Here is a 14,141-nt window from a genome sequence, read left to right on the forward strand (position 1 = left end):
TTTTAAATGTTTGAGTGGGATCCTTGAATTAAATTTGAATGGGACTTTATTATATTATGGTGCTGGGAGGAGCCAAGATGGCAATGGGTTCACAGCAGTATGTTTTGGGCTCCGTCTAAAATAATTACCTTGTCCTCCCTTAAAAAAATTTTGTTTAATGTTTTAGTCTTTATCCAAACAGTTTGAAGCCCATTTATCAGCGTTATATCAGGCTGGAGTTTGGAACAATTAACGCAGTCAGCATTGAGATTCCAAAATGGGTAAGAAATGCTCAAGATGATCACCTGGGTTACAGAGACTGCAAAAATCAGCAATACAGACCAGAATTGATGACATGCTATCTCTTAAGGAGATGGTTGTAATTTAATTATGCTTGCTCCACCAAATACATTTGATGTATTGGATATGGAGGTATCAGAGGCTTCCACTCAGGCAGAGGAAGAGGGGGTGAGGTGTAAAAAGGTTTTAAACTTCAATACTAGTGCACCCCAGATGGAGAACCCCCACCCCTGGCTGGAGATGGTGGAACAGGTTGTACAGAATTGCTGTCTGGTTGATTACTTAGAGGAACACACCCGTTTGACCGCAAGAACTGTCCTATCAGTTTTAGAACAAATATCATTAGTGTCATCTAAATTAGAGTACATTACAACTGCCTTTGAACAGTTTATGGAGAAACAACCAGAATAATGCTCTGTGCCTGCTGCAAACAGTTGCAGGGGAGATAAGAACTCCAATCCTATAAGTACACCAAAGTTATTTACTCTGCCCGAGGCTCCTGTTGTGCGATGTTCACAAAGGAAACAGGTCCTCCTACATATAGCATTTTTGGAGGTCAACAGAGGCAGATGGCATTTAAGGAAGAATATTTGTCGTTCCTTAAGTCAGCTTCTAAGACAGACTTTGGTCAAATCGACTTGACTGAGTGGGAGATACTCCCTAATCAAGGATTGGGGGTGAGGCTTCTGCTGACATTTGAACAAATGAGTGTACCATCTATTTTATTAAAAATGAAGACGTTTTTAAGGTCTGCTTCTAAAATTACACCAATTTGTGTTTTTAGAGAAGAAATTATTTGCCAGAGCTGGAAAAGTGTAGATGGTAGTAAGCCAGTACAGGTTGACCTTGAGCTCATAGAGCCTGCTGGATGTTCACCAGAATTATCAGTATTCTCTCCCAGGCCTAACAAGCAGAACTTTAAAAGTAACTCTTGGCACAGATACACCAATGACGCAGAATGGTTTACCAGAGCAAGGACTTTTTAGCCCAGGGATTCTCAAACTTGGGTCCTCAGGTGCTATTGGACTTCAACTCCCATAATCCCCAGCCTCAGTGGCCTTTGGTTGGGGATTATGGGAGTTGAAGTCCAATAACACCTGAGGACCCAAGTTTGAGAAACACTGTTTTAGCCCCTTAAATGAACAGTTGGTGGAACAGCGAGATCATATCACCTCCAGTTTGCAGGGGCTCCAGGCAATTTTATTGAACATTCAAGTAACAGCAGAGCCTTCCAATACCCTTTTCTCGCAAAACATGACAGCCCAAATGGGAGGACAGAAATTTAGGGGGTCCTAGCTTCCAGCCCTGCAGATGTCCCCAAAGTTATGGACCAAGATCTAGGTCCATGGCCTCCAGAGATAAGAGAATTGGCAGCTCAGAACTCAAGCTGATCTGTCTGGGGAGGTCTTGGGTTTGGAAAACAAATTAAGGAAGAGCAGCAATGCCCATGCTCTCGGAGTACCAAGGCAGCAAGGAATGTCATCTGGACCATCTCCCCAAGAGGCACAATAAATATTGCTGTCAGAGGAAGGAAGCATCCATTGGCAGTTGCCTTAGATTCTCCAGGAACTGGCAGACCTGCTGGACCCATTACCACCCTTGCTTGGACTTATGGAGGAAACATCTAAGTAGTTAGCAAGAGAGCTGTCCATTCAGAGTAATGAGGAGGACTGCCTTTATTCTGACCATGATAATGACAGTATAATCTCATTAATGACCACATAATTGGAGCACGAGCTACCAGTGCAATGGGAAGAGAGGGGAACATGTGTAGAAGGAGAGGGAGCCTTGCAGTCTCCACTATGGCAAGGTGTGGAAGAGCCACCTCCAATATGCCTGCACCAAAGGGAAGATCAGCACTTGCAGCTGTGTGATGAAAGTTTAGCTTTCCAGGCAAATTGGCTGTCCAAGAACTCTAGTACTCTAACCTTGGTGACATGGAACATAGCAGGGTGGGTGTCAAGAAAATCTGTTTTATTAATTATTTGACAAAATTTGATGTAATTTTTTAACAAGAGACTTGGGCTACAGATAAGGTGGAGCTGGATGGTTTTTATGCTGCCTGCTCAAATGCATCCCCTAGCACTTGAGGAGGTAGCCCTAAGGAGGGTGCATACACATTAATAGCTGTGGTGGTTGCAAGTTACCTTGATGCCGTTTCACACCTCTAAAAGTTGGCTAGTTTCCTCCTTGCTCCATTTTGGAGAGGTTAAAATTTTGTTGATTAATCTCTACTTTCCCCTACTACATATGTATCAGTCAGTTAGGCATCAGTGGAATAAGCTGGGAAGTTTCATTGAGAATTGTTTGGAATTCCACCCCAAAGCTTATATAGTGATTGGAGAGGATCTAAATTCTAGATTGTTATCAGATGATGCTATGTTATACAGTAGATTTAGAAGCAGTCCCCCAGGAGAGGTTTTAGAGGACTTTTATATGCCAAGGGCAGCTATAGGAGCCCCTGGTGGCGCAGTGGTAAAACTGCCGCCCTGTAACCAGAAGGTTACAAGTTCGATCCTGACCAGGGGCTCAAGGTTGACGCAGCCTTCCATCCTTCCAAGGTCAGTAAAATGAGTACCCAGAATGTTGGGGGCAATATGCTAAATCATTGTAAACCGCTTAGAGAGCTCCGGCTATAAAGCGGTATATAAATGTAAGTGCTATTGCTATTGCTATAGATGATAAATGTAATTATGCAGGGTTATTCCTGATGCAATTGGCCAACAAATTGGATCTGGTTGTATTGAATGTTTCAGTCCCTGGCAATAGACCTGCTGAATGTACATATTAGTCCGGTGGAAGGAAATCTGTTGTAGACTACTGGTTCACTTCGTGAAATCTGATGCAGAACGTAGAATATTTGAGGGTGGAGCCAAGGCCAGATAGTGACCATCTCCCTTTAAAGTTAGGAATGAAACTTGCCTCGACTCCATGTAGGTTAGAGAACATACATGCACCACAGTTGGAAAACAGAGAAATAATTGTGAGGGCAAGATGGAATGAGAGGAATTCAATGGCAGTCACATATTGGTTGAAGAAACCAGAAGTCGTTGAAATTTTCACTGCACTCACAGTGGGAGATGATTCAGAATCTACTCTTAATAATTATTATTATTTATAGATAGTAATAAGAGTTTATAGGCAAGCTGCAAGAATTCTATGCAAAAGAACAAAAGAAAGATAAACCCAGTATTGCGATCAGGTCTCAAACCTCGTTTGTCCAGGATTGTCTTTTGGCAAGACAGACTCTGGTGCAAAGTTTTAAATCTGGCCTTAGTTTTAGCACAGGAAGTCCTTCTCCTTAAAAACAAAACAAAACAGTACAAACTATTACTTAGGGAGAAAAAGCAGGCTGCTATCAAAGAAACTTGGCATCTTCTAACCCAATCAGTTAAGGCTAAAATTCCATCACTTTTTTGGGAAGTAACAGTGGGTTGTTCTATAAAACAACTGTTAAGATTAGTCAACCAGGTTCCAGTGGAGGTCTGGGAAGAACATTATAGAATGCTTTATAAGAATTCAGAGGAGGAGAATGAGATAGAAGAGCGGGAAGGGGAGAGTTTACCAGCATGGGTCCCTGTAACTACAACTGAAATAAAATCCTTAATAGATGCACTGAAGATAGGTGAGGCCTCCAGAAGCGATTGCGTTTTACCAGAGGCAATCAAGGCAAATTTAGAGGGTTGGATTCCAGTCCTGGCCTCATTATTCACCTACATCGACCGCACAGCAAGATTGGGGGGTTGTGGCCATAGTCCCTCTATATAAAAGTGGAACAAGGATAACCCAGCCAATTGTTGCCCAATCAGTCTGCTAAGTGTAGTCAGCAAATTTTACGCAAGACACCTCCATTGGAAATTTGAGGAATGGTTAGAAACACTCCTCAAGAAACTTTCTTGTCAGCGTATAAGCTGGCTTTAGAGAAGGGTGCTCTACAGTTGATCAGGTGTTGGTGCTGCAGCATTTAGTGGCAAAATATTCTGGTAGAGCCAAATCAGCTCTTTATGTGGCATTCATGGACTTTGGTTCGCGTTTGATTCCATTCCGAGGTTGATTTTTTTGGGGGGGGGGACTTAAAGCAACCAATATAGACAGGCGTCTGTTTTTACTTATTCAAAAGTTGTACTCTAATAACTCATTACAAGTAAGATGTAATATGCAGGGGTTGTTATCAAATGCAATATATGTGAAGAAGGGAGTCAGAAAGGGCTATATCCTGGCCCCCCTCTTTTTTTCAATTTTTATATTTCCGCGTTGACCACTAGCTTGGATAAGCCAGAGTTTCATGCCCCAATTTTGGCAGGTATCCAGGCTTCCCTTTTGCTTTATGCGGATGATGCTGTGGTAATTTCGTGCATACCATTTGGCCTGAAAAGAGCTCTTAGGAGCATCTCACAGTATTGTTTGGGAAACCAGCTGGAGAATAATTACTGGGAAATGAAAGTTCTGTTATTCACCAAAGGACATCAGACAATCAGTTGGTCAGTCGGGGGTAACAAAATTGAACAGGTGTGGACATTAGATATTTGGGGGTAGTTCTTAGTGCTTCGGGCTCTTGGAAGCTCCACATCAGCAGTGCCATGTAGTCAGCTCAGAGGAGGGGAATTGGTACCAGCTGCCCTCAAGCTGTATGAGTCCAAGTTGTTGGCCCAAATTTTGTATGGCGCACAACTAGGAATTTACATCAAGCATAAGGACATGGAGACTATCCAAACTAAATTCTTGAGTGCAGTTCTTGGCACACCTAGATACGTGTCCAATGTAAGTTTGAGCTTGGAGATAGATTCAAAGAGTGGAAGCAAGGGCATGGAAGCTGATGGGCAACTCATGGCTGAAGCTCAAATTGTGCCCTGTGGTTTTGGCCCTTCTGGTGCTCGCTGACAATTATAAATCGGGATAATTAAGATGGCACTTAGGGAGAAGTTTTTGTCCTATAGACTATTCCCTGAGTACTTGCTGTCCTTGGGCCTTGTCCAGGCCCAGAGGGTATTTGCACAGAGACTAGAGGATATAGAGTGCCAAAAGGATCTCAGTATGATCTCTGACCTCAGTTGAGAGTATTATGTAAATATCAGCTGTTCTCCAGAAATATATCTCTCATTACTTACCTTCCCCAGGTTAAGTAAAGCATTCTTCAGAGCCAGATTTGATGTGCTCCCCTTGGCAATACCTTTTGGCAGGTATAATACAACATCTCAAGCCAATAGGATCTGTCCTTGCAGTGAAGGAATGCTTGAGACAATATAACGTGTTCTTTTGTACTGCTCCTCCTATAAAGACTCATGTGCCAGCCAGTGTTCTCTCTAACAGGGATTAGCAGATGTTGTTGACTACAACTCCCAGAATCCCCAGATGCAATAGTTTTTGCTTGGGGATTATGGGAGTTGTAGTCAACAGCATCTGGGAATCCCTGTTAGAGGGAACACTGGTGCCAGTTTGCTCACACCCTTGTTATTGAATAGGCCTGGTAGGGACAGGTCTTACTATACACATTTTCTCCTCTCAAGTGTGTAGATATTACTCGAAAGGTAGCCAGCTTTTGTTTGACAGCCATGAAACAAAGGACCGCCAATGAGATGTTCTACCAAAGAAAACCACAGGGCTCTGTGAGCGCCAGGAGTCCAAATCGACTTGCCGGCACACTTTACTTACTTACCATTATTGTACTTAATCTGATTTGCTGTACCTATTGTATTTCATTGGATTTTTATTGGGGGGGGGCGGTGTTTGGCTTTTGACTTTTGATCATAAATAAAGTTCTTCTATTATGGTGCTGCTAACTTGGCGCATGTTTTGAGCTACAAATTCAAATAAGTGTGGCTTCAGACATTCAAACAAGAAAGAGTGGGTGCAGAGGAAGCCCAAGTGTGTTCCAAGTTTCCTCTTGCATTGCTCTTTGTGAACATTTGATGCTGAGACCACACATCTTCCTCATGCTTGGATAGATATAGTATGTCATCTCCACTTCTCCAGTTCATGCATCTCTGCATGTCCAAAGCTGAGCTGGTTTTATGCGGTTTGCCCATGTTTTAGACACATTTTTGCTTGGGGATTATGGGAGTTGTAGTCAACAACATCGGGGAATCCCTGTTAGAGGGAACACTGGTGCCAGTTTGCTCACACCCTTGTTATTGAATAGGCCAGGTAGGCCTGTTCTTACTACACACATTTTCTCCTCTCAAGTGTGTAGATATTACTTGAAAGGTAGCTGCCTAGGGACCATCAACTGGCCCAGATTCTTAGCTTTCATTAAAAAAAAAAGTAAGTACATTCTTAGCCCTTGTAGAACTAGAGATATCATGCAAAGTGTGTAGGAAATTAGGACAGAAGGAAGTAGTCTTCACACAATGCATAATTACTCTGTGGAATTTGCTGCCATCAGATGTGGTGATGACCACCAACTTCAATGGCTTTAAAAAGAGATTAGACAAACTCATGGAAGACAGGTCTATCATTAGTTTCTAGTCTTGATAGCTGTAGGCTACCTCCAGGTTCAGAAGCTGGATCTCTGAATATCACTTGCAGGGGAACAATGAGGGAAGATGGGAAATGCCTTCCTCTCCTGCTTGTGGGACCATTTGACTGGCCACTGTGGAAAACAGGATGCTGGACTTGACAGGCCTTGTGTGATTCAGCAGGACTCTTCTTATGTTCTAGTGGTACTCTGTCCAGTTGTGTAGTGAGAAACAAGCCAGTTGTTTCTCCCACCCAAAATAATTACATCTTCCACACAAAATAAGAGTAAAGTTGCATAAGATGCATAATTAACAAACAATCTGCATCATATGCAAATTAGGCTGCCCAGATTTGAAGTACTGAAATGTGACAACCCAACTCTCAGCACTCTGCCCCCTCATTCTGCTGCTTGTGTCAGCTAGATCTGAGTGCAAGAGAGGTGACAATGAATCCAGGGAGAACCTTTGTGTTAGTGAGCTTATTCATGTGAGTCAATGTTTCAAGTATGTTTCGGTAGTCATGCAAAGTATATAGAGCACTCTTTGGTCTTTCTGCTTCACAAAGTACTATATGGGAGAGAGCAAGACCGATCCAAGATGCTGTGTCTCGTGGTTTCCTCTTCATTTACCACACTGAGGGAGGGCCGCCAGCAAAGCAATGCATAGAGTTGCATGTGGTATCTTTCCGAAGGGAGGGAGAGAAGTAATTCCTCTATGCAAAGATACCTCCTGCTGACTGTTCAAAGGGAGAACAAACAAAAAGAGACTCTCTCGACCATGGATGCTATTAGCGTAATGTTTCCTTTCTCTGATCTTCCTCCCCTGTTTGCTTTGTACAGCTTAATCAAGTTTTAAAAAAATATTTGGACCAAGTAATTGAAAACAAATTTAGCATGTCTCAGACCATCAAGTTCCCTTTCAGCTCTATAGCTGGCTATGTGGTAGACACGTCTGCTTTCAATTTTCAGTGATGTGAGAAATGTAGAATGGCTTGATTTGTAATTGTGAATGTTAATAATGAAAGAGATATTCCCTGGTCTCAAGCCTACATAGGAATTTTGGCTCCTTCACGCTTCACGTAACAAACCCCAATTCAAAATCCTGCTGTTATTCTCTGCTGAAAAGATTTTTTTTTTGTGCTCAGCTCTTTTTTAAAAAAATGAAGTGCCCATTTTATTTCCCCCAAAAGTTTGTTGGATACAGAATATGTAAATATTTGTGCAGAGAACGATTACCCTGAAAATTCTGAAACATGCTTACAGAAATATAGGCACTCCAGTTTAGTGAATAATGACAGATTGTAACCTCTGTCTGTCACTTCATCGGTCCACATGTGTTTATAGGAAAAGATGACAAATCCAGCTTTTAACACAAATGTGTTGCACATAGAGTTTTAAAATATGACATTTCATTACTTTTGACCTTTATGTTGAGATTTCCATGTTCAGTGCTTCACTTGACTGCACAGTCTTTGAGGGGCTTTTGCACACTTTCTCCTAGATTGAGGGAGAGGAGGCCATCAAAACTGCACTGAAAAACAAGCGTGCTTTTGGACAGTAACTAAAGGAACAGCAAAAATTTCAAAACTGCTTCGGCTCTGCTCTAATGTTACCTTCTAAAGGATGTACCTATCAGTTTTCCTAACTGGAAGCCTTTCCTTTTTCTCTACAATAGTGTTGGATTTTGTTTGTCTCCCCCCGCCGGCCTCCATTATGCAGAGGCCTATGACTGCCATGCCGAGGGGGGAAGGCCGAAAACTGGCCGAAGAACAGCCGAATGGCTGATTTCAGGAATAAGGCAGGTCGGCGGGGAAGGGGGAACCTCCGTGAACCCCCCTACCTCAGACAGCTCCGCAGAGGGGATAAGTGTAAAAATGAACAAATAAATAAACTCGTGGACCCCCAGGTGGGTTCGGTCCAGGGTTGGACTGAACAGGGGGTGGTTTGGTTCGACTTAAAACACGTTTGCATATCCCTAGCAATGGTTCTCCAGCATTTCTGTTTGGAGTCTTTCCCAGCCCTACTTGGATATGCCAGGAACTGAACCTGTGAGCTTCTGCATGCAAAGCAAATGGTCTTCCAGTGAGCTATGGTTCCCCCTTCCCCAAGTATTGCCAACATGGACTGTCAGTAGTTCCCTAGGGTTTCAGACAGGGGTCTTTGCCAGGCATACCCAGGGATTCCAGACTGACCCTGGTGCCTTCTGCATACAGTACAAAGCAAATGCTCTACCACTGAGCTATAGCCCCTCCCCACTCAAGTCGAAGTGATGTTGCACTCCCAGGTAGGCAGGAAAAATAAGTTCCTGCTTGGGTCACTATATATGACTGGGACTAGATGAGGGGGCTGCTTTTGGTTTGGTGGATCCTCATTGGTACGCGCTTGCCCTTCACAACTGCAATTCTACCATTCCCTCTGCCTCCAGCCCTCTGTATGCTTGCACTCTACGTTGCCACTCCTCCTACAGTTGCTTGTGTGTATAAACTGGACCTAGTTCAGCAAGTAGAGCTCTATAGACCAACTTTCCTCATGGAAAAAATACTACTTACATTTCCCTGCTTTCTAACCTTTTTGAATTTGATATCATGACAACTGCAGATTATTTCTGCTTTTGCTAGATTAAGTCCAGCCTATTCAAAAGCAGGAAATACTTTGTGAGTTAGCTGTCTAAGCTGCCAAAAATCTTGACTAAACTTTCTATTTATGCCTCACCTATTAATATTAAGACTTTAGATTTAGCTTTGGAGTCCATCCTTGCACATTATACAAGGATGATCTTGACGAAATAGATTTGTTTATTTTTTACCGGTGTTGCAACTGTTTTGAATAGAATGTCCATTTACTCCAAGATAAGATTTCTCAAGTATTCAGTTGTCTAAGACTCAGATTTTTTACCCTGTTTTCCAAAATGGGAAAAGACATACGAGATCTGTGTGTGTGTGTGTGCTCGTGTGTGCTCGTGTGTGCATAACCTTTGTTTTTGCAGTCCCAAACAAACAAAACTTACAGTACCTGGAAGGAGGCCCTAGAAGATCCTGATGGGATGACTTTAATTCATTTCATCTTGAAACCAGATGGCAATCACTCGGATTTTTAGCCATATCCCTTTAGAATACATGTGTTTACAATCCAATACAAACAAAACATGGGGTCCTACTGTACATGGGGTGGGGTGGGGTCCTAATGGGTTATTTTTATTTCAATCTGCCATCTTGAAACAAGATGGCAGCCACTGAAATTAGAAGTACTTCAGTCTGATTCACACTAGATATTGACACATGCATGCACTTCTATGGAGTGTTGTAAGATTTACATGTTGAAAGAATAAGAAAATAGGCTCTAGTTCTACTCAGAACATCTTGTTGTTGTTTTTGTTTTTACAAAAGAGCTCTCTCACTATCACCCACTGATTCAAGCACTGTGATTCATAGGAGCAACCTTGCCATGCTGGTATAATCAAGAACAGAGCACTCATCAAAAGCTTCTCCAGCTATGGGTACCACAAACATCTTACTCTGTGGTTATGACACTGGAAGGCAAGCTTCCTAAAGAGACAACACCTCCCTCCCCCCAACAGTTCTTTCCCTCTTTCATACCAGAGGGAATGCCTTTTGATTTGATTTTTAATATTTGTATTTCAGCTTTCATGTACAAACTCGACCCAAGGCAGCAAATAATATGATACCAATTAAAACAAAGATACATAAGATACTAAAACTAGAACTACAAAACAAGCTAAAACATATTTTGGTGCTTTCCACCTGCATTTTTATAAGTACTTCCATTAAGAATAATCTCCAAATATTTATGAATCTGTAGCCTGATTAATTGGGGGCATCTACTTTAGTTAAAATGGTTTTTAATTGATCAGTCTAATTTGATGCATAATAAGTACTAGACGGATTAGAAATGGCTTTGGGGAAAACCTTTTGATTAGATTCCCTCCCCCCCCCCACCATCAGTTCCAAAGAATTGAGCAAGTTTGCCAATTCTGTAAAATATATTTGGAAAAGAGCAAGTGATTTGCCCAAGGCCAGTCAGTGACCTTAAGATTTGAGGAAGGACTTGAAGCTGCGTCTTGAAAACAAAACTCTGTTTCCTGTATTCATCATGCTGGCACCTCTTCTTAGAAGCATTATATATAATTTCAAGAGGTCTAGAAAATAATTGGGGATTTCACTGGGAGTAATAGTAGTAATAATTGCTGTTTTTACAATAGAGAATGGATTCAACATTCTGAACTTAAGATTTATTCCAGCCTTGCAAGGAAGTTCACAAAAGTTAATAGGCACAGATGTATAAAAGTTTCCTGTCTGGTCGTCTAGAGGCGAATTCTCACTTGCCACAGGCGATCATACAAGTCTCTATTTTATAAGCCTGGTTTGTTCTCTTTATGATTGGTTTTGATTTGTCTGTGGTATTTCTACTTGAATGATGATGCAACGGATTTGGTCTCTTTCCAGCTTCATGGTTACATGGACAACAAACCTCTGGGCCTCCAGATCTTCATTGGAACGGCAGATGAGCGGATTCTTAAACCTCATGCTTTCTACCAAGTTCATCGCATTACAGGCAAAACAGTCACCACCACCAGCTATGAGAAAATCATTGGCAACACCAAAGTGCTGGAAATCCCCCTGGAGCCAAAAAACAACATGAAAGCAACGTAAGGGTGCTATTATAGCAAGTTTCTTGTTCTAAGATATTAATAGAGCAAAACTAAATTCTTCATGTTGATCTTTGTGTGGAAGATTGGATAGGGCCAGTTGCTCCTCTGCTAACCAAGCAAAGAGGCACCTTTTTAAAGTGGCGATTCTCTTTACTGAGTAGGGGGAGATCAACTGGCCCTAACCAACCTCAGCACAGCATCCCTCCAGGGGCTATTGCTGGTGTTTCTTTTTAGATTGTGAGCCTTTTGGGAACAGGGATCCATCTTTATTTATTAATGTTTATTTCTTGATGTTAAACCGCTTTGGGAACTTCTGTTGAAAAGCGGTATATAAATATGTGTAGTAGTGATAGTAAGGTGCCCATATTTAACATGATTGAAAAAACATTCAAATGCAAAGGACTTGCACCAATGCTTGATATTCACATTACTTTCTGAAACATGAAAACCATCATCTGCTGAGCATTTCTTCTGAATTTGCCCCCATACTGTAAGATCTCAGATTTATGAAGTTTCAGAGAGCTTCATTTACTTTCTGTTAAGCTTGCCCTTCCTCTAAGGAGCTAAGGGTGTCAGACATAGTTCTCTTCCCAGCTGTGGCGATAAAGTTTATTGGGAATTTTTATGTTGGCCAATGACATTGGATTGGTCTTCCAGTATCACCTGACTTCCCAGGTTCAGAGGATTATGGGTTGTTGTGTGTGAATGTCCCAACTGTAACTGCCATGAATGGACCAAAGGAGCACGTGGCCAGCAGCTGATCCATAGGGTTCCTGATTTGAGCCTAGTGGTGCCGGAAAGAGGCAAGCCCAGAGTAAATACTCTTGCAGAGATGCAGTGGTCAGATTCCTCTCAGGGAAAGGAAATTCTTCTGCATCTTTGCATCAGGAGTGACTGAATGATTGAACTATAACTGGTGTAGTGGAGCAGCAGAACTGTCTACTTATAGCAGAGACTGATTAGAAGGTAGCAAGGCCAGAACATATCCACACCTTTACATATCTATCCTTCTCTGTGATGATTCTGTGAACCTAAAGTATCCTTTAGGAAAATATAGTCCCCCTGCTCTAAAGGGGCTCACAATTAAAAAATAAAATCTATAATTTTAACCAACAAGGCAAAGTCATACTAGCTTTATATTTCCTACCTTGCAATAAATGCACTTGGGAGTAAGACGGTTAATGCCATGGATAGAAACCGTCGATTCTCTTTTGCTTTTCAGCATTGACTGCGCAGGGATTCTCAAGCTGAGGAATGCAGACATTGAACTGCGGAAAGGAGAGACAGATATTGGTCGGAAGAACACCCGTGTGCGGCTGGTATTCCGTGTGCATATCCCTGAATCTAGTGGCAGGATTGTTTCTTTGCAAGTGGCATCCAACCCCATTGAATGCTGTAAGTTACATTTCTCTATAACCATCTCCCCACCCCCCAGTTTTGTTATGAAGAACCATAAGCATCTATGGCTGAGATGCATCTGAAAAGAATGAAGTCTAATTCCATGTCCCCCATGTGTCACCCTGTATGTACCCCTGGTGTTAATCTTCACTAACGGATTGATTAAAGTTTTTAAAGCTCCAATGCAAATCATAATGAGAGAGATGTTGGGAACTCCCTGGATCTCTCGCTCATGGGAGTATTGGAATGTATTGGGGTCCTTCCAGAGCAGATAGAAAGTTGAAATTTGGTGCTCATGTAGTCTGAGATCTGATTCCTAGTAAAGTCTAAACATGACTTTTTAATGATTCCCACCCCAGCATATGATATACTGTCTGTTTTTAGGCAGTACTCCAAAAGAGAGCAGGACAAGCCACACACGTGATAAAACGGAGGGGTGTGGGAGGTTCAGGCACTTGCATAATCCTCATGTTGGGGAAAAGGGGCTTTCCAGTGAATGTGTCTATGATTGCAGAAAGCAAGCTCTATTCACCCAGTTTGTCTCGCATGGAGAAAATATTCACTGGCCCACTAGCATGTGTTCATCCCCAGCTATCACCATTTCATCCCCAGCTATCACCATTTCAGAGTGGGAGGGTTACACCGGAAAGGAAGGGTCCTCGCCATTTCACAGATTGGACCTGCAGAAGGGCCTCCATCCTGGCACATCCAAGGAGACTGAGTCATGTTGGGAGTGCTTCCACTCACAGGTCTCTCTGCTCATTCTGCGATGCTTTTTGTTGGTAACTTGAGCTTTCTCAGTGGTTTAGGGATTTCACAGAATTGTAACGGACCATTTTCACTTCTTTTATGGCATGACTCATATTAGTCTACACAATCCTGCTGTTACAATAAACCATTTGAGGAAAGTTACTCAAAAAGATCCACTCTGCAGATTTTAATTTTACAGTCATAGGAACATAGGAAACTGTCATATACTGAGTCAGACCATTGGTCTATCTAGCTCAGTATTGTCTTCACAGACTGGCAGCGGCTTCTCCAAGGTTGCAGGCAGGAATCTCTCTCAGCTCTATCATGGAGAAGCCAGGGAGGGAACTTGGAACCTTCTGCTCTCCCCAGAGCAGCTCCGTCACCTGAGGGGAATATCTTACAGTGCTCACACATCAAGTCTTCCTTTCATATGCAACCAGGCTAGACCCTGCTTAGCTAAGGGGACAAGTCATGCTTGCTACCACAAGACAAGCTCTCCTCTCCTGGAGAGCTGGTCTAGCTTTCCTAAGTTGTGAAAGTCATGCTTTCCCTAAGTTGTGTCTGTATCGGAGACTATCCTTTACTTGAAAT

At 42.3% G+C, this 14,141-nt stretch overlaps 1 protein-coding gene across 4 annotated transcripts in view; it reads left to right on the forward strand.

Annotated features, from left to right (window-relative positions):
- Positions 1-14,141, forward strand: part of NFATC2 (nuclear factor of activated T cells 2) — a 185,702-nt gene that overhangs the window by 40,179 nt on the left and 131,382 nt on the right. For all 4 annotated transcript variants that reach the window (XM_053249762.1, XM_053249761.1, XM_053249764.1 and 1 more), the window contains exons 4-5: positions 11,197-11,399; positions 12,625-12,797. In XM_053249762.1, coding sequence (XP_053105737.1) covers positions 11,197-11,399; positions 12,625-12,797 — 376 coding nt within the window. The remainder of the gene's footprint in view (positions 1-11,196; positions 11,400-12,624; positions 12,798-14,141) is intronic.

Source organism: Hemicordylus capensis, chromosome 4, assembly GCF_027244095.1.
Source record: "Hemicordylus capensis ecotype Gifberg chromosome 4, rHemCap1.1.pri, whole genome shotgun sequence".
In the NCBI taxonomy this organism is placed as follows: Eukaryota; Metazoa; Chordata; class Lepidosauria; order Squamata; family Cordylidae; genus Hemicordylus; species Hemicordylus capensis.